The sequence below is a fragment of the Oncorhynchus kisutch genome, linkage group LG2 (assembly GCF_002021735.2).
Source record: "Oncorhynchus kisutch isolate 150728-3 linkage group LG2, Okis_V2, whole genome shotgun sequence".
In the NCBI taxonomy this organism is placed as follows: Eukaryota; Metazoa; Chordata; class Actinopteri; order Salmoniformes; family Salmonidae; genus Oncorhynchus; species Oncorhynchus kisutch.
Window position 1 is genome coordinate 19,979,795 of NC_034175.2, and position 21,551 is coordinate 20,001,345.

Below are 21,551 nucleotides of genomic sequence, written 5' to 3' on the forward strand. Positions count from 1 at the left end.
TATGAGAGCTAGCCCTGTGGCGCAGGAGCTCCCGGATCGCTTGTTGTGTGACAGCAGGGACTCTGATACAGACAATCACAGCTCCCTCTCAGGATGTGTGTCAGGCAGTTTAAACACCAAAGCCATGTCAGTGGCTCCCCACGGCTAGCCTCCCGCCGCTAGCCACCCATCGCTAGCTTCCGCTCCTTTAGCAGCCAACAACATACAGCTAGCTAAACACCCTCTCTGTTAGCCTAGCCAATACGGATAGCCTCCATTTCACTAGCTAAAACAGATAGCTACCTAGCCACCACCTCTACCGGTGCAGCTTTGTTAGCAGTGCCAAGGGCTCTCATCAAAATCTAGCATCCATCTCTCCGAACGCTATAACTAAAGGGGCGTCTCCTAGCTGAGGATTCTGGCGGCATTGTCTCCTGTGGCTGGCTTCAAACCAATAGGCTACATCATCAACAAAGGCTACCTCAATACTATAGTCACCCTCTAACAACCTGCTCAAACTAGTATACAGCACATCTCCCACAGCTGAATGTTGGCTCTACTTTGAATTTGATAAGAATGAAATTTGATACAAATGAAATATGAAGGGTTACTGGATTCTATCTTAATGTAATGTATAGCTGTACAAATGAATCAAAATAGGCTGCAGTCTCAAGATATCCTGTAGGCTGCATGACTGAACTTGATGCCAACCAGCAGCGGAATGGAGATTTTCAATTGTACTTACTCACTGCACCCAAAATGTTGAGGTTAAAAAGGTAATTGAAATGCTACTGTGAATATGAGAGAGAGACCTACCAGTTAAAGACTGGCAGAAAGAGAGGTCTGCTATGGTTACGAGCCCTGAGAGGGGACGGGATGGCTGTGTTCCAAACCCCATCCCCCACACAACACACCCATGCACACCACACACACACACACACACACAGTGTAAGCCAATCTCACACACTGGAGTGTAAGCCAATCTCTAAACTCCTGCTTAGAGCTCTCCCACTCAGGGGACCACCACTGCTCCCACCCTCTCCCATTCCACAGCCCCCTGCTCCCCTTCTCAGATCTCCTCCCCTCTTCTCCCCACTCCTCCTTTCCCCTCCTCTCCTCATTCTATCTATCTTTCACAGTGGCAGGACTAGACGAGACAAACACACACACAGACACACACAATAGCTGCCTGAGCCAAGCTCTCCTGTCCTCCAACCCCCCAACATTCGCCAGCTCTTTCAGGGTGGTGGGCTGCATACATGCAAGCGTGCGACCACCGAGAATTCCTCCACTGTGCCGGGGTGGCAGTGGGGAGAGGAGGCATGGCACACCAATCAGACACGCATGTGCCAGCCTCCGTATCGAGGCTGAGCCTCCCCCGCCCCCAAACCCCCGTTTCTCCTGCCAGTCTGCATCCCAATGGATGGACCCTTCCTTCACCACCATCCACCACCAGCTCCTCACTCCCTCGCCCTCCAACCCCAGCACCAGCAACCCCCACTGGGCTAAAGTGCAGAGCCTGGGCCTGGGTCTCTGGTTCTGAGTCTGGGCCTGGTGCGGAGTGGAGCCGCTACTGCCCCCGGTGGTGGTGTGGGCCTGGGCCGGGAGGGGCACCAGCTGCCCGGGGAGCGCCCATTACGAGATGGAGCCAGAGATAAGTGCTCTCCCAGGCCCCCTTTCACAGGCATAATTAGCACACTTCTTATCTGCTGCTCAATTCACATTCACACCCTCCGCCTCCATCGCCATGAATGGTGGAGCAGGGAGACGAGAGAGAAACTTAGGAGAGGAGAGAGAGAGAGAGAGGGAGAGAGAGAGAGAGAGAGAGACAGATAGAGAGAGAGAGAGAGACAGATAGAGAGAGAGAGAGAGAGAGAGAGAGAGAGAGAGAGAGAGAGAGAGAGAGAGAGAGAGAGAGAGAGAGAGAGAGAGAGAGAGAGAGAGAGAGAGGGGAAAGACAGTGGAAACCTGTTCACTCACAAATGATAATCTGAGAAAATATATTTTTTCTCCCCCTCTTCTCTCCTCTCCTCTCTTCCAAAAAGTCTTTGAACTCCTGAACAAAAACAATGGTTTGTGCATCAAACTGCAATTTGCTAAAACAAAGGTATCTGGCCCTGTAATCATCGCAATCAGCGGAAAAAAAACAACCTCCACAGATATTTCCAGATAATTTGGCCCCTGTTTAATCTATTTTCTTTTTCTTCATCAAGTAACAATTGTGGAAACATTTTCAACTCCACCGATATATGAAACCTTTAATAATAACGGCTTGCTCCGCATTTCTTTAATTAGTTTTAATAAGAGTTAAACTGATGGTAATTTTGCTCACACAAGCCGGTATTCAACGAGTGGGTTGTTCCCTGGGCGAGATAACAGGCTCCGCTTTAGCTGAGAGTCATTCAGAACACAGCTAATATAAACAGGTTTGTTTTGTGTTGAAACACTGTCTGCTGTTCGCTAAACCCACAATAAAGGAGACATATGTCATTATGGCGGTAAATCACCAGTCGGAGAAGAGAGGAGAGTTGCACAATGTGGCGCTTCAGTTTTTGAGCTCCTTAACTGGTGAATGTCTCCAGATCTGGTTTTATATCGTGTTTTATTCTTTTGTTTTCTAATGTTTCATCAACCACACTGGGAAGGAGCCAAAATGTCTCCACGACAAGTCCAGGCATGAAATGAAAATATTAGCTCTGTAAATATTGATGTGTGCATTATATTTGAAGCTGGAACATCCACAGAACTGTAACTAATAGTTTAATAACATACGTTCTCAATAATATCGCCTGAGACATTCTTTTGTTCTATATTTTGTTTAAATGTTGAGTGCCAATTTCTCACAGAAATGATACCAGTTTCTCAGTTAGCCCTCTTCTACTTCGTGGCACAGTGGAAAAGAATACTTATTGTGTGTGGTGTTGTTCTGCAGGTCTGTGTGTCTGTACCAAAATAGTGCTCGTTTTGGTCTCTGGCCTAGAATTGTATGTTATGTGTACAAAAATGGCAACCAGAGTCATGGCCGTTACATGGTACCTGACTCTTGGAGGCGGCCACCTTGGCAAACAGAGCCTGGGAAACCTTGGCCCTCTTCATCTCCTGCTGGATCTCGTCATAGATGGAGGAGTTGATGTTGAGGATGCAGCTCTCCGTCTTGCCGTTCCACTCGCTGGGGTGCGGAGAGGCCTTCACCTGGGCAGGGTAAGGGGTGTCAGCAAAAGGGTTGGAAAACAAGGTGATGCTGCCGGGTTTTCTGGATTCGGGGATCTATCCAGGTAGATAAAGGGAGGAAAGAGAACTATGTTTAAAACATGGGAGACAATTTCACATTCAATTATTTCATACATTTCATAATTTCTCTAATTAACTTCACTTAACATATATAAGAATATATAAGAAAACATATTGGTAACACTTTATAATAACGTTATGAACAAGCATTAATAAACAATTGATGAACTATTAATAAATATGTTTTTATTCATTGAATTACTTATTAATAAGCTATTACATTTATAAGTAAATACTTAATACTAAAATTCTAATTTCTAAAAGTGATACGAACAAATCATGCTACTATTTACATAAAATGCCACAACATACATTATTACGATAACCATGAATAACAATGTTATTGATACAGTACAGTAAGGGTGAAAGTGTCACAAAGAGATGGTTCATTGTTGTGTTTGCTTACAGGAGAGATGCCCACAGGGATTCTGGGGTTCCAGTCCTCAGGTCTGACGTTGTTACAGTCTTCTCTCCTGGGCTGCTGGGGCAACAGAGACATGTTTGTTTAGTTCCACCCTCAGAAAAGGGATTTAACCACACACACACACACACACACACACACACACACACACACACACACACACGCACACACACACACACACATATAAACACACAACAACAAATTGTTAGGCTGTATCAACACAAAGGTAGTATATTACATGTGCAATGACAACGTTAGTACACTGCAGTCTCATTGATGAAGCTAAACTGATCAGAAATCAGATTGCAGAGAGACACATGGAATTGAATCAACATCATTCCGTGGCTTGTTGTCATTCATATGCAAAGTCCAGAGGAAATCCTTTAAAACTTGTGTGAATATTGTATTTTTTTTCAATATTTTTGTTACGTGTAGGCAATAATTTCATTACTCAGTATTAATCTTATCAGTTTACAAACTTGCCCAAAACAATCAGTAGAAATCTAAAATAAATGTTTAACGCATATGTCTAGACATTTAACAGCCATTTTGGTGGTTATGAAAAGATAATGGACCCCAAATTTGTGGTAAACTGGAATGTCTTAAGATTCCTGGGCATATTTTTAACCATTTATGACTCAGTAGGCGAGGAGTGTCAGTGTGTGTACTGACTACCAACATTTTCCTTAGTAGCTCTAATTGCTAAGCCTTGGACATGCAGAGACTGGTGAGGGCACTGGAGCCACCCATGGGCACACATGAGAAACATACCTCCGCATCATTTTTTAGGAGGCCTATAAAAGCCTCCCTGTCTCTGCTCAATTGCCACCCTGACTGATTTATGTGGCTAAATCTCCCAATGCATTACTTAATACTCTCTAGGAGCTGTCAGTGGGAGTCTGGCATATGACCAGGCCAGGGCTAGTCCTACCATGATAGGACTCAGTCATATGTGAAGGGAAGAATAGAAAAACGCATATTAGGGCTGATGATCATATAATACAGTGATGTTTCATGTTCAGCAAGAAGTAAAAAACGGTATAGTAAATGGTGGAAGTTTAGATGTGACCTATCTAGAATCAACCGGTTATAACAAAACTACAAGGTCTGTGTGTCCTGTACTGCCCCATAAAATGATGCCTTTAGAATACAAACTGAAATCCCTGGAATTTGACTAACACAATTATTCAATCCAGAAAGGTGTGTGCACCTCCTGATCCACATGTTTGAAATGGACGACACTGAAGTAAACAGAATTAGGGCCTGAACAGAGGTATGTCTGACAGCAGAAACATGGTCGAGTCTGGTCAATGTGTCGTTGTACGAGGGACATCTCTCTCTCGCTTTCTCTCTCACTCTGTCTCCCTCTCTGTGTCTGTCTCTCTCCCTCTATCGGCTCTCTCTCCCTTTTTCCATGTCCAGCTTTCACAGCCAACTGACTGTTGAGGAAGACCTGTGAACTGCAAAGTGTCCTTTTCCAAGTTTAAAAGCACTGGTTCAGAGTGTGATTCTTCCCTTTCCTTCCAGTTCTGTAAGGACGGCCACTGCGATCTGGCCATGCAGTAAAAAGGGCCTCCCTGTTTGGCCAATGGGTGGCACAGGGACATTCTCACTCTCCCAAATAAAAGGCAGTCTTTAGTCTGAGGCTGAACAGAGGAGGTCTTTGTCTGGCTCTCTCCGCCCCAGACACACTCGACCGCACTCAAAATGTGCTTAAGTGGAAAAGTTGCCACATACCTGTCCAATAAAGGACTTTGATTGTGGGAGAGACAGCGGAGAGCTGGTGGTCAGGCAGTTGAATGAGGAAGTGACTGACTGACAGACTGGGGGAGATTTACTAATCCACAGAACTTGTCGTCATTGAGTTGCTTCCTATTTTAAGAGTGGGGTGGGTAGTGGCACTTGCTGTACAACTTAAGGTCAAAATACATGCGTTTGTTCGTGTGTTTGTGTCCACGCTGCTCTGTCTGTGTGCATGCTTGCCTGTTCGTTCCATACCTGCACTGGCCGGGTGGGCGGGGTGCTGATGAGTGGCGCAGGTCCCATGGCCGAGGCAGCCGTCAGGCTCCTTTCCCTCTCGTCCTGGTAAATACGGTCTCGCTCGGCCTCGGGCAGCTGCAGGAAGTTCTGCATGGCCCGCAGGTTGACCAGCAGAGACTGGCTGGCCGTCTTAGGATCCTCCTCTTTACGCAGGATCTCAGACAACAGGCCCTGGGAGGAAGAGTGGGAGAGTGAGAGAGAGAGAGAGAGAGAGAGAGAGAGAGAGAGAGAGAGGGAGAGGGAGAGGGAGAGAGGGAGAGGGAGAGGGAGAGAGACAGAGAGAGAGAGAGAGAGAGAGAGAGAGAGAGAGAGAGAGAGAGAGAGAGAGAGAGAGAGAGAGAGAGAGAGAGAGGAAGAGGGAGAGAGGGAGAGAGAGTGGGAGAGGGAGAGAGAGATGCCCTATTTGTAAGCCCTGAGAAGACTCATACATTGACATCACTACAGGAACTTCATGTCCGTTGTGAACATTCTATTTCTACTAGTAAACTCTCCTAGACCCAGAGGATAATGTAACTATTACAGCACATCGACTCAGTGAACATCAGTGTAGCAATCAGTGTATCCGCTGTTCCTTTTCAATAGCTATGAATCCTGTCATTACGGGAATCACTGTATTATCAGGACTGTTTAACTGAGGCTTGTCATCCGCCGTTGCACACACACTGAGTGATCCATTTTCAGCTTCTCTTCTTCAATAGGTGTGTGATTTGGAAATAAACAAAATGATTTTGTAATAAACAACTTGACGTCAGTTCTGTTGATAATTACACCAACTACCGGAGCTAGAACTAGTGGCTCCGCTGTTTAACTAATGGTATGGTAGTTTAAGAAAACACATTGTGCTTGTGACTTAGTGAAACACTACAGAACAATGGAATAAATTTGCTTTATGACGGAGCCAAGTATGTATAACTAGATAGAGGTATCAACTCTGAATGGGGAGACAAGCTTTCATACTGACATTGAGTGCATGTCACAGGTATTCTGAAGATTGTGCGAGAATATATGTGTGTGTGTGTGCAATTGTGTATGTGCAGGCTTGTATGTTTATTGCGCCCGGCCATCAACCCTTTCCATTAATCTCCCCAGTCAATCGGCCGCTTCTACAAAAAAGGACCGGCGAGCTCCCGTGTGTCCGCCCCGCTCTGCGTAGACACCATCACACACGTTATTAACACGAACGGCAGAAACAGGAAGAGAAAAAGAATAACGCACAATAAGTAATACAAGAGGAGGCTCTCAAAAGGCACATTACTAACTCTTCATACCGGAGAGATAAGGCTGAAAGGACCAGGGCCAATTTGCACAAAAACACCACTGTCTGCTTGCTATCCACTTAACTGTTTTTGTGGAGAGAGCGTCGGTATGCACTGATTCTAATAGATTCTTATCAAGAGGTTTCGCACACAACTTCAAAGTGGCAGAGGAGTAATGAGGTTTGCTGCCACCTCCCCCAAAATATGCAGAACATCTTAAGACATTATCTCTGTCAGGGCCCTGCTGTGCTGCCTGCCTGTGAAGTGAAATCACATGTCTTAGCGGAGGGAGAGCAAGCCGTGACCGCGCCTGATGCTCTGACGTTGCGGCTTGCCAGGTGTACGGTAGCTTTTAAATTGTTGTTGTTGTGGTGCTAGGTTGTTGTAAGTGCTTATAAGATGAACTGTTTTGATGATGGCCTTCGACAAGAATGCAGAGTTTGACTTTGAGGCACTACAACTCAAAACAATTCTGTCCTTGTGACAGATGTGTCAGAGCACTTTGGGGAAAGACAAGAGTTGTGTATTTTTGAATTTTCAGTCCTGGTAGCACATAATACTATCCTGAGATGTTGCAATCTTTCCCTAAATCTCCTATTGGCATCAATGTGTGATTTATGCCAGAGTCAGTGTTAAATTCTGCCCCTCCTCACCTGGGTCCTGTTGAAAGCCACGCGGGCGAACACGGCTTGGGAGATGCCGGCCCTCTTCAGCTCATCCCTCACCCACTGGTATATCTCCATGGACACCTCAGTGTTGCTGGCTACCTGGGGCTCCAGGGGCTTGGTCAGGGCATTTCGGTTGACCGGCGGGTGGTTGAGATACTGCTGCGACAGCGACTGCTGTGCCAGGAGCCGGTTGACGGCATACTGCTGGTTGAGAATCTGGGCCATGACCAGCTGCTGGTTCACCAGCTGGGGGCTAATGGGGGTGGACACCAGGCCCGGGTGGTGCAGGCCGGGGGGGAGCTGAGCCGGGCGGCCGGGGTTCTGGCCCCCACCATGGGACGGAGGGGGCAGGGGTGGAACCGGGGAGGAGGGGGGCTGCTCGGCCGTGTTGCCCGGGATGGGCTGTTGGGAGAAGGTCAGATGGTTGTGGTTGTGGTTGAGGCCCGGAGGAGAGTGATCGGACAGGCCATCCATGTCTGCTGGAGGAGGGGAAAGAGAGGCGAGGCAGGGGGAGAGGAGAGAGAGGGTTAATTTAAACACTTTGAATACTGGCTGAAGAGTACAGCAGAAAATGTCCAGAAAGAATATACCAATGCACACTATCCAACCCACTCAGATGAGTAAAACAGACTTTGAAATTGAAAACAGTGCATCAGGCTAAATCTCTAAGCAACAAAACTCTACAGCCTCTGACCAAACCTGTGTCTCTGTAATAAGACATAGCTGTTCAGACACATGCCTGTCTAAAAATCCCCAGCCTAGATTCAGGCCCCAGATAAAGGGCCTCAGTGTGCGACCTGCAGGCAGCCCCCAGAGCCTTGGCAGCTCCCGAAATTAGTTTAGAACGTCCATGGCCCAATCATGTGAGCAATAAAAACAAGTGTGTGTGTGTATCTGTGTGTGTACGTATGTTTGTGTGTGTGTGTGTATGTCTGCACATACTGGGAGACAGATAATCCCTGAATCGCTCTTTATGTCCTTAATTATAAAACAAGGTACGGAAGCTAGCCAATATGACATTTTTTGGGACGGCCTAAATATAACCCCAGTGAGAGGAGGGGAGAGATGAGAGAGAGAGAGAGAGAGAGAGAGAGAGAGAGAGAGAGAGAGAGAGAGAGAGAGAGAGGAGCTCTACAGTATAAGGAGCATCCTAGACATGACCTCTTCCATATGGCAGCCTGTTCAGGCCTAAGGAAAAATGAATGTACTATTTATGGTGTCTCTCTCATTTTGGGAATATTTAAGTCCATAATGGCAGCTTGTGAGTATTTTGAGCTCTGTCTAAATTACAAGTCTGTGGATGAAAATAATCATTTAAAAAAATCTAAGGGGATATCAAAGTGACTATGAGTGAATGTGAGGTTTCGTCAAACTGGATCTGCTAGAATCTGCTGAGGTTTTCTATCTAAAGAATTCATACAGATTTAATCATTTACATTCACTGAACTTAAAATAGTATCTCTTAAATAATCCATATAGTACCATTTACACCTGGATGTGTGCAACTGCCAACATGGGACCCTAAAATCATATTGAATCAAATAAATCATATTTCTGAGAGGCACCAATTGGTGTTAGGAGGAGAACATTTTCCACAAACTCAATATTTCAGCGGTATATAAAAGATTTGAGTGCCTGGAAGAGCTCCAAAAATCCACATAATAATCACAAATATAGCAGCATATTTTCTTAACTGTCAGGAAACACAAAAACTGTCCAAGACCGTTCTTTTCAGTATTTGTCTAAACAAATTATTAAGAAGGGGAAAAAAACGTGGTAATAATTACATCTCTCCCATAATCCTCGGCATTCCCTGGCTGTGCTCACACACATTGCTGGGGGGCATGCTCACAAATACACACACACACATACTGAACGCACACAAACACAACATTTCCATGAAAAAAAAAAGAAGAAAAAAAAGGGTGTCAGAAAAGCACGGCCGGCCCTGGAGAAAAGGCCTTGTGTGGAATCCTGCTACAAAACAGACCCAGATTAAACACACAATGGGAATGGGATGTGGGTTGAGAGAGGGAGGGAGGGGGAGAGAGAGAAAGAGAGCGAGAGAGGGAGAGAGAGATGGAGAATAGAGAGAGAGATGGGGGAGAGAGGGAGCGGGGGGGGGGGGGGGGGGGTCCAAAACCCCATGGAACTCTTGTCTCCTGCTGGATAGGGGGACTGCTCTCACACTTCAACAGAGTAGAGACCACTTTGCTGGGTCCCATAGAAGCAGACTCTGACAGCAGAGACTGTCGATCAGGGCCCTTCAATGTGTTTAACCAGACGCATTTTCAATTACAGACAGTGTCTCGATGTAAGGCAATATAACTACACTGCCCATGTGGTAGACTAAGTGTATGTTAGTGGCACTGAAGCACAAAGGAGAGACGAACACACTCCCTTTTAACAGTGCCCTCTATGCCATTGCTGCCACTCAACGGGCACGCATAGTAGGCATCCTTTCATGAATATTAAGGTTGAGAGTGTTGCTGTGGGCGACAAACAGTCACCTGTGGGGTGCCAGCTTTTGCAGGGACTGGGTAGGGACACAGTGCAGTGTGTGTGCCCACAGACGGTATGTGTTTAGCCTTGTGACGTACCTAGTGTGTTGGCACGCGGGCTGTCGTGGAGGACACACGTCCCCAGGTAGCCCTCCAGCTGCGAGGGTTGGCGCATGCCTGCACAGATGTGTGGGCAAGATGGGCAAACACACACACAAACACACACACACACACACACACACACACACACACACACACACACACACACACACACACACACACAGAGGACAAGACACACAGTGCACAGGTGAAGAGAGAGAAAGAGAGGGTTAACACCCCATACCATCTACATGATACATGACCAGGGGAAGAAAGGGTTAATGTGGACATAAGAGATGCCATAGAGTTGATACCCACTATGCTTCACCTCATATCCCATGTACACATAAATATCCCATTCTAAATACACACAGGACTGCTACTTGAGATCCTACATTCTTTATGTACTCTTCCATAAACCATAAAGAATGCTACGTAAAATGTGTGTATGTACACAAGAGGATGGGTAGGGGGCCAGTGGTGTTACGTGTCCATGATCAGAACAGTGTCCACAGGCAAAACCATGAAAACATTCTGGTCTTATATCTTGACCAGCGGCGATTCCTCAGAGGAGGAAGGGGAGGATCACCCTACTCAGTGAATTTCATAAACATTAAATTAGTGAAACATTTCAAAAGTTCTCCTTTTTAGATAAAGCTATACTTAATATATTCACATCACCAAATACCTGATTAAAATACACTGTTTTGTAATGAAGGTCTACAGTAGCCTCAACAGCACTCTGTAGGGTAGCACCATGGTGTAGCTGGAGGACAGCAAGCTTCCTCCCTCCTCTGGGTACATTGACTTAAATACGAAACTTAGGAGGCTCATGGTTCTCACCCCCTTCCATAGACTTACACAGTAATTATGACGACTTCCAGAGAATGTACCTATCAGAGCTCTTGCAGCATTAACTGACATGTTGTCCACCCAATCATAGGATCAGAAATCAAAGGATCTAGTACTGAAAGCATAAGCTACAGCTAGCTAGCACTGCAGTGCATAAAATGTGGTGAGTAGTTTACTCAAAGCGAGAGAAAGACAACAGTTTAACAAATTTGAACAAATTAATTTCTTCAAAAATGTAAGAGAAGCAGCAGAGAGAGATAGCTAGCTATATTTTGTTGTATTTTTTTTCACTTTCACTTTAACTTACTTAGCTAGCTAATGCAGTTAGCTAATTTAGCCTACTCAAACACCTGGCTCAAACAGAGAGGTCAGCCAGTGTAACTGCTAAACTGCTTGCTGTACACTGTACTGCGTGATTGTAGCAGGTTTACTAATGTGTTAATTCTAGTAGCTATGTTGACTATGACGTTAGCTAATATGGTGACAACAATGTAGGCTGTGTGTAGCAGTTAACGGTTCTGGTATGAAGGTTTGGCTTGGAAAGTTTTTTTAGGCCTGGTCACAGACAGCTGATGTGTTGTGCACTGAAGTCCACAAGCGAAGGGAAAAGGTGAGAGGAGGGGAGCGCGTATATTCGAGAAGGAATTATACAACGAGCAAAGTGATGATGCTGTTTGTATGTGGCTGCTATGAAAGTGAACTGTGTGCGCGGATAATCAGGGGTATATTCATTCCGCCGATTCTGTTGAAAAAACGTTTCTTAAACGGAAGCAAATGGAACAAAACGGCAACAAATCTACCTGAATTTGTCCAATAGAAACTCTCGTTTGGAACTGTTTGGACTAATGATAACACCCTAAATCAGCTAGATGCAAGCAAGAGTGTGCAAGAAGGTATTGAATGTGTCACTGTCTTTCATCTTGATTACTAGTAGCCTAAACCTATCGATGTTACATTGAGCTGGGTGAATGGAATATGAATGACAGTCGTCTAATATGATGTAATAGAAATAAGGCCATACTCATAAAAAATAAATCGTCCTCCTTAATCTTAAACAGCACCGACCACCACTGATCTTGAATGTAATCAACATGAGCACTAGCTTGTATAGGAAGGTGGATTTCTACACAGTAGGTTGAAACCAATACTCTAAATGGCTGTATATTAAACTCTATTAATATGACTGGTATAGTATTTCATGACCAAAACACATCAAATAGACAGTATCTGAATTATGTGACCTAATTTCCAAACAGGGACAAGGAGGACTAACTGAGTTATCTAAAATACAAAGCCAGCCTTGTTCTACTTTGACAAGGCAAAACAGATAGACTTCAAACCAGATGATAGCCAGGAAAATCATCCCTATGTCATTTGTAGGTAACTGAAACAGTATTCATAAACAAAGGTCGCGGACCTCAATTTAGTCTGTGATTTGACAGCCATTACTGAATACTAAACTACATCTGATAAGCAATAATAGATTACTCTGAATGGATTCAGGAAAAACGGTGAAAACATTGTGCACCTGAGCAGTGTACAGGGAAATATCTGAGAAGAGCCATCATTAGATGATGTGATTAAAATGTGTTTAATGTACCAGGAAGAGGGGGGGAACATGGGGCAGACGTATTGGAATGGTGATTGGGGGGTCTGATAAGACAGTGTTAGTGTAACATTTTGCTTACCCATCATATCTTTTGTCTTCTTGAAATGTTTATACCAGCGCCCAAATTCCTGACACTTCGCCGCCGACACATTTGCATAGTAAGTGCTGTTCACAATGGAGGAGATCATACTCTGAAAGAGAGAGATTGGTAAAGAGAGAGAAAACCTTCAGGATCTGCAATGTGCACCATGAGGGCATATATTAACGCTGGTATGACGTGCACTAATACTGTGTTTTCTTGTCAAAATGAACAAAACATTTCGGTGCACAAACAACAATAATCTAGCAAAGACCATTTTTTATCAGTCATGCACAAATCTTGGTCTTGTCTTTCCAAATGTAAAACAAATCAAAATGAAATATAAGAGGTGTGTCCCTTTATAGCAAATGCCACAGAGTTTGAGAGAACCTTTCTGGGAGGGCTTCACTGAATTAGCAGCCTTGTTGATATCAGGGTGCAGTACTACGGTAAAGAGCAATTTGCTTTCAAAAAGTAAAATAACAAACAGACTATTAAAAGTTAGCATCTGGAAATCAGGCAATGTAAACAGATGAATATTTTCTTTTTTTCTCTGGCTCTCCACAATATGTTCAAAAACATCTTCAAGAGACATAAAGCTTTATATCTGTGCCCTCTCGCCTTCTCCACAATTGACTCTACTCTTCCTTATTTATTTCCCGAACGCATCCCTCGCAAACAAGGCACCGTCTTCTTTTCATTAAATGTTTTAACACCTTCCTGGCCTGCGGGTGAATAGCAGGAGAAATTGTTTTGATTGTTATAAATATTCAAAAGATGAAACCATCTGTTTTCAAATTACAGGTATGCCATCTTTATCATATCTTTAATATGAGCACTTGGGGACGGGAGAGAAACCTTCTGGCACAACAGCACTTCAGTGAACAACACACGGCGCTGGCAGCCGAGCCGCAACCACATCTCCCACTCCTCCTCACCGGAGATGGAAGACGAGGGAGGATTGAGTCTGCTGCTGTGGATCACTATGGACCTGATGCTGAACTCCTGACCTCAACATCACTACACAACCAGCATACATTACAAGCCCGGTGAATTGCAGAATGATCATTGAGGATGAGTTATTGAGGATCTGACAATTGAGGATTGGTATCTTCAATAGTGTTAACAGAAAATGGCACATACAGTACAATATATCAGCTGAACTCAGTCCATATGAATGCACTATTTTGGTGAGTACAGTATAGTCCGTATTGTGGCATAATGGGAGCTATTCCGTGGGCGTAGCATGTTGCATTTACATTATCTGGGCGAGGCAGAGCCAGCTATAGCAGGGCCCACCCAAGACACACTGCCTGTGTTCCTCCATCTTTGACACAGATGTTCTAATAAACGGTCCTCATTAATCAGGCATCTCCCTCCATACATCACGCCCTCTCACTGGGGCACACACACACACAGGCAGGTACACACACACGCAGGCACAGACTCGGTACACACATTTGCCAAGCCATGCAGATAACCACCGCCACCTCGCGCCCACGAAGCCTCTGCCAGCCAGCAGCCATCTACAGGTAGTGGTGGGTACTGTGTGGCACCAGGATGCTGCCGTCTGGTTGCCCTGGGCCCTTTAAGTGATAGCCATCTACAGGTAGTGGTGGGTACTGTGTGGCACCAGGATGCTGCCGTCTGACTGCCCTGGGCCCTTTAAGTGATAGCCATCTACAGGTAATGGTGGGTACTGTGTGGCACCAGGATGCTGCCGTCTGACTGCCCTGGGCCCTTTAAGTGATAGCCATCTACAGGTAGTGGTGGGTACTGTGTGGCACCAGGATGCTGCCGTCTGACTGCCCTGGGCCCTTTAAGTGATAGCCATCTACAGGTAATGGTGGGTACTGTGTGGCACCAGGATGCTGCCGTCTGACTGCCCTGGGCCCTTTAAGTGATAGCCATCTACAGCACAGGAGCTTATCAGTGTCCCCCGGGAAGTCGCAGAGGTACGTTATCTGCCCCAACTATCTACTCCACTTTCCGTCATGGGAGAGAAACGCATGAAAAAGACACGTTGGTAAAACCCTGCCATGGCCTGCAAGCATATGCACACACATACACATAAACTAACTAAGACACCGTACACACACCCTTTCCCTTTTCCTTAGCTCTGATTGTGGCTAATATCTTGCCCCCCCCAAACATCTAAAACTAATTACAGTCAATTCCACACCAATTGGGTTAAGCGTCCCCACCCCTCCCCACACACACATGTACGCACGCCTGCGCACACACACGCACACATACACACCAATAGGCCCTACTGCTACCTCAACCACTAGCAGCCTAAGAGCAGAGCCCAGGCTCACAAAGATGGCATTTGATGGCTTTTTGCTGCTATGCAACAGGACAGCTGCTCTGTCAGGGCCGCCCAGTGGGCGAAGGAGGGGGGGCAGAGTGGCGAGGGGGGCCTCTTTTGTTGCCGTAGTTTCAGAGGAGCCTGGGGTGGACGGGAGTCAAACTTTTTAGTGAGACCTCATCTACTTTTCCTCTACGGGGGGCATTACAGTGGAACTCCATCTGAGCGCAGTCAAATGATATTCCACTGGGAACAATAACAATGGCCACAGTGGTGAACACAGTCTCTTTTCTCTCAGCCCCCCCTCCCCTCTCTTGGAGTTGGAGTCTCTTCAGGGCATTTGTAGGCCAAACACACAAAGCATGACTCCCCGCCACAAAAGAATGAACTAAATGTTTGACAAGACACAGAACAAAGGCGCCGTTTTTTCAAGATGGCCCACCCTCTTTCTTTCTCTCTTTGAGCCCTGTTCTGAGGTAGGGTTCATTCTCTCCCCCAAATTCTCTGTTTGTTAACCTTTCTCTCCCCAGGATTACCCTCCTGAATATCAAGGAGACACTAATCCTATAAAAGCTGCCAATCTTCCCTGCCTCCGAATACACCCTTTCCTCTCCCCGGGCGCTGTTGGCTTCCCAGAAGCCTTAGGAGCGCTGCGGCCTCTGTGGCTTCTCACCTGCCGCCCATCACATCCCCCTCAGGCACTCTCATCAGAGACCCTGAGCCAGAGTTTAATACTGATAAGAAACAGCAGTAGCCACGCAGGTCTAATACTGGGCTCAATGGCCCAAATGAGTCTTATAGAGAGACCTATTAAAAGCAACAACACACCTCTCTGTGGGTATAGCAATGCAGAACCCACTGTGTAACAGATGTCAGATATTTTGAAGTCGGCCATCTGTGAACCCCTACAATGCGAGTAAAGGGATCACTGCTTATAGTATATCATATATGATATTTGGGATTAACAATGCACATCTCAACTACCATTTCATATTTCAGTTAGCCTGTAAAACAGACACTCTTACTTACTCAGAGCGTCTTACAATGAGTAAATAACAATGGCTGAACAACAGAGTAAAATCGAGCAGCGATGCTATCCTCTGAGCCTGCGCGGTTGGACCGCACCACAGAGAGTGGTTCACATATGGACCGTAAACAGGGTGATTACCGGGCTGAGGGAGAGAGGGAGGGAGCGGCGGGCTCGGCTCAGCCTGAACACCGCCGGGGGACTCTTTACATCATCACCACGCTCTGCCCGGCTAAACACACACACCACGGGCCTCTAGGTGACCATACGGCAGCCTCGGTGAGGGGAGTCCATTGAATACCGCACTCCATAACACACACACTCCATACCGTAAGAGCTCACACACTCCATACCGTAAGAGCTCACACACTCCATACCGTAAGCGCTCACACACACTCTATATCGTAAGCGCACAGACCCAGACGGCTCCTGTGATAAATATACTTCAGTTTCTTTCCTGCAGAACAGCTTCTGTTATGAGATATGAAATATGACGAAAGCTGAAATTCTATAGAGTCAAGCTACTTGAATAGAGAGTGAGTGTATTACATAATGGTGAGAGAGAAAAAAAACTCCAAAAAACATATTTCTAGCCTGACGTATAAAGAGGAAAATCAAGATTATTCTGGGTTGGTCCATTGTTTACCCAACAATAACCCTGCATTCAATCAACAGTACTGCTTCTGCAAATGAGGGGGGAAGAGAATAAGAAGGGGGGGGGACGTGCATCTATATGGACGACAATGAGTATTGATTTGGATTTTCTATGGCAATTCTCCATCGTGTTCCACTCTATCAAACTCTGGGCATTTGAAAAAGGGACACTGGCAGTCTTTGGCAAATGGAATAGTGGGGGTTTGTGGACGGCTCCAGCACCTGTGATAAGGGACATTCTTTTGCCAGAGAGCTCTGGTTCATGTCTTTGAGTAACTCCTTGAGGGCATTTCTTACTGTAGAGTGGGTCCACTGCTCTGGCGGCAGGTCCTCCAGTTTAGGACAACTGTGAGACGAGATAGGAGGTAGGAAGAAGAGAGAGGGGGAGAGAGAAAGAGAAAGGGATGAGAGTGGGGGGAGAGGACAGAGAACAGGGAGATTGAGACAGGGGAAGGGGGAATAGAGAGAAGGAGAGAAAAGAGGGCAGAGAACAGGAGAGAACAGGAGGAGAAAGAGAGAGAGAGAGAGATGAGCACAGGGCCTTGGTTTCCTGCTGCAAGCGCCCCTCCAAGACAGACAGATTTCATTTGGCGCATCAAGCAGATGCATCTGGAGATTGCTCTCTCTCTCTCCCTCCCTCCCTCCCTTTTCCCTCGCTCTCTCTCCTTCCCTCTCTCTCTCCTGATTGTTCTGATTAGTTAATTACTTTATACAACACATCTGCTGTATTGATGCATGAATTATACATCAGCTGCATGTGGCGACTATTATTTCATGTTACTTCTACCTTCCTGGCTCGATGTGCTCGGCGAAACAATTTAAGGTGTTACCGGCTAGATTTCTGCAGCGGGGGGAAAGGAAATAACAACATGCCGCACGTAAAAACACGCATTTTTGATAAAAAGACAAAGATTGTATGCGTCTATACGATATACAGATGAATGTACTCTATTTACAGACAAGTGGACCCCCCTTTCAAACCAGATCTTTTTAATGAGGGGGAATTCGAAAGAGAACAAGCAGGTCTCCAGTGAGAGAGCCCCGTTCGCTTCAGATAAGGATCTCTCCATGTGATCAAGCATGCGCAGACGTCACGTGTGTGGGACATATGGCATTCCTGAATTATGGCAACGACAAAAGAAACACGTGAACCGCACACTCCACAGTTGGTATGGGTGTCTATTGAGTTTATGTGTGTGTGGTGGGGGAGATGGGTTGCTATTGTCTTAAAGGTTATAGGTACTTTGATATGTGTAATGCATATATAATAAACAGAAGGTAGATTGGTAGAAGTTAGAGGATTCAAAGATAGAGGGCGAACACACACACACACACAACACACAACACACAACACACACGGCTCTGGTTAAGGCTTTGCCAGAACACCTTAAACGGCTGTAGCAGCTAGAGAGCCTCTGGGGAAAGCAAAGGAACAGAGGGGAGGAAAAGAGAGGAGGGTGAGTGGTGGAGACAGACAGCTATCCATGCAGACACACAAGCTTGCTGGAAATAAACACAACCTTCTGTGTCCTGGCTGGTGTGTGTGCAGAGGAGGGGAGAAAAGAGAAGGAGGGAGGGAGAACAACCTGTGTGTGTGTGTGTGTGTGTGTGTGTGTGTGTGTGTGTGTGTGTGTGTGTGTGTGTGTGTGTGTGTGTGTGTGTGTGTGTGTGTGTGTGTGTGTGTGTGTGTGTGTGTGTGTGTGTGTGTGTGTGTGTGTGTGTGTGTGTGTGTGTGTGTGTGTGTGAACAGCCCCCCAGAGGGTTGCATTAGCAGTGAGCTAGTGAGGGTAGGGCTGAGTGTGTGCAGCTGGCACAGGCCTCTACACCAGCAGTACCAATCTCAGTGTGTGTGTGTAGTCTGTGGCTGCTATGTGGTCTGTAAACAGTATGTGTGGGTTGTGTGGCCAGGTTGGTCATTAGAAATAGACGCCGATTTTGGATGTTAGAAAACGTCCTGAGAACGTCGATATATGCCTTCCTCGGCTCTCACAAAAAAAATCTAAAATAAAGATTGCCCAGCCCTGGGCGCGGACTGATGATGATCGGAGCTGGAGCTTAGACCACTGTGCTACTGCAGTTCACAAAGCCCGAGCAAGCCTTGAGAACACTGTGAATACTGATGATACCTGATTTTAATATTGTATCATTTTTTTATTATTTTGTTGTAGCCCTTTCCTGCAATAGTGGCCTCATAAGTAGAATGCTATAAATATTTTTCATAATTTCATAATTAATAAACATACCTTTTTTTAACGCCGAAAATATGTGTATCTATTTCAAACGGTTTTGGTATATTTCAGTCTTATGTGATGTATATAAAGTGTCAAATTGGGATGCAAACTCAAAGTAGATTTGTTTAAGACACTCTTGTGACCCTGATTTAACCCACTGCAGTAAAAGGTTAAGCCTTCCCCAAACCATAGCCCTAACCTTAACTATTAATGCCCAAACTGTTAACCTTTGAGTTGTTTCTGTTAAATCCTGTAAATCCTGTAACCATGTGGAATAAACCCTGTAGCCATGTGGAATAAACCCTGTAACCATGTGGAATAAACCCTGTAACCATGTGGAATAAACCCTGTAACCATGTGGAATAAACCCTGTAACCACACACAATGAAGCATCAGAAATAGACATTCATCCATAACACGTTGAACTTCGAAGGGATACTATGACATCTTGTTGGTGTGGCTACTGACTGTGGTCAACGTAAATGGTGAGTACAGTTTTACAGTAGGTGCTATGAGCAAACCTGACTGCCATGCATGGTTTTTGTATGGACTGGATAGCTACCATTGCTATGTTCAGCCCATCCATCACTATCAGGTGTATGGCTGGATTCCAGGTATGTCTTTGCTGTTATGGCTGCTGCAAGGTCTGTGGCTATTATGCTAATTTGAGCTAGTGTGGAAGCATAGAAAGCAAATGGTAGGCCTATGTGTTGGGTGTTTAACCCAAGTTAACTAGGTACACATGCCACACTAGACTGGCATAGGTGGGTGGTGGGGTCAGGAGGGTGGTGTGGTTGGGTACTTCACTGGACTGGCATTGGGTGGGTGGTTGGTTAGGTGGGTGGGTGGTTGTGTGGGGTGGTTGATTGGGCAACAGGGTGGAGACTGACCTGTGCAGCTGAATTTTCAGCGTGACCACATGGTACACGTCCTGCAGCATGTCTGCCACGGTGGCGTCCGGCGCGTCCGTCACGTAGGACAGTGGGACCGGGTTCCACTTGCCCACCTGAATGAGACCTGCAATGGAAAGAGAAACACAAACACAATCAAATGGTAAATGTTATGTTTCTCACATTTAGACACATACAGATAAGCATTTATAATAATTGACTGATTCTATATTTTCCCAGCAAGGTCACATTAAAGTTGACATCTCTTTTCCCAGTAAGCCCCCCCCCCTCCCACCACCAATAAATGGCATGAAAACATCCGAGCCTACACTATGTCCTACTACAGAGATTGTGGGATATTTTGGTCAACTGTGTTGCTGTATGATAGACCTGCCTGTAATAAAGGGCAGAGGCACCTGGAAGTAGCCCAGGTCTGTGTGTTGCAGTTGCAGTCAGCTGCAACGGGTCCCACCTACACTCCCACTGAGTGTTCTAGCTAGAGGTTTACAGAGCAGAGAGGCCCTGAGAACTCCTGAGAGGCATGTAGTTACATCCTCTGTCTGGGATCAATGTCAGCCTACGTTACTGAGCCTTCAGATCAGCTGGGAAACTATCGGAGGCCTGGACAGCTAAGGCAGTTGTGTGTGTGTGTGTGTGTGTGTGTGTGTGTGTGTGTGTGTGTGTGTGTGTGTGTGTGTGTGTGTGTGTGTGTGTGTGTGTGTGTGTGTGTGTGTGTGTGTGTGTGTGTGTGTGTGTGTGTGTGTGTGTGTGTAGATGGATGGATGGATAGAAGGGGGGCAGTGTGTGTGGGGTAAGTTATGGGAGAAGTTATGGGAGAAGCAACTCACTGCCTTCCTGAAGACAAACAATGTATACGAAATGCTTCAGTCTGGTTTTAGACCCCATCATAGCACTGAGACGGCACTTGTGAAGGTGGTAAATTACATTTTAATGGCATCAGACCGAGGCTCTGCATCTGTCCTCGTGCTCCTAGACCTTAGTGCTGCTTTTGATACCATCGATCACCACATTCTTTTGGAGAGATTGGAATCCCAAATTAGTCTACACGGACATGTTCTGGCCTGGTTTAGATCTTATCTGTCGGAAAGATATCAGTTTGTCTCTGTGAATGGTTTGTCCTCTGACAAATCAACTGTAAATTTCGGTGTTCCTCAAGGTTCCGTTTTAGGACCACTATTGTTTTCACTATATATTTTACCTCTTGGGGATGTTATTCGAAAACATAATGTTAACTTTCACTGCTATGCGGATGACACACAGCTGTACATTTCAATGAAACATGGTGAAGCCCCAAAATTGCCCTCGCTAGAAGCATGTGTTTCAGACATAAGGAAGTGGATGGCTGCAAACTTTCTACTATTAAACTCGGACAAAACAGAGATGCTTGTTCTAGGTCCCAAGAAACAAAGAGATCTTCTGTTGAATCTGACAATTAATCTTAATGGTTGTACAGTCGTCTCAAATAAAACTGTGAAGGACCTCGGCATTACTCTGGACCCTGATCTCTCTTTTGAAGAACATATCAAGACCATTTCGAGGACAGCTTTTTTCTATCTACGTAACATTGCAAAAATCAGAAACTTTCTGTCCAAATATTATGCAGAAAAATTAATCCATGCTTTTGT

At 45.6% G+C, this 21,551-nt stretch overlaps 1 protein-coding gene across 15 annotated transcripts in view; it reads right to left on the reverse strand.

The window, feature by feature from the left end:
* The window catches only part of LOC109908976 (DNA-binding protein SATB1), a 58,455-nt gene that overhangs the window by 16,004 nt on the left and 20,900 nt on the right, over positions 1–21,551 (reverse strand). For 2 of the 15 annotated variants that reach the window (XM_031790116.1, XM_031790122.1), the window contains exons 4-11: positions 19,906–20,032; positions 17,007–17,130; positions 12,796–12,907; positions 10,256–10,333; positions 7,641–8,134; positions 5,675–5,902; positions 3,677–3,751; positions 3,016–3,246 (exon numbers count right to left, since the gene is read on the reverse strand). In XM_031790116.1, coding sequence (XP_031645976.1) covers positions 3,016–3,246; positions 3,677–3,751; positions 5,675–5,902; positions 7,641–8,134; positions 10,256–10,333; positions 12,796–12,907; positions 17,007–17,130; positions 19,906–20,032 — 1,469 coding nt within the window. The remainder of the gene's footprint in view (positions 1–3,015; positions 3,247–3,676; positions 3,752–5,674; positions 5,903–7,640; positions 8,135–10,255; positions 10,334–12,795; positions 12,908–17,006; positions 17,131–19,905; positions 20,033–21,551) is intronic. The other 13 variants (XM_031790182.1, XM_031790192.1, XM_031790171.1 and 10 more) reach the window with 11 other exon arrangements.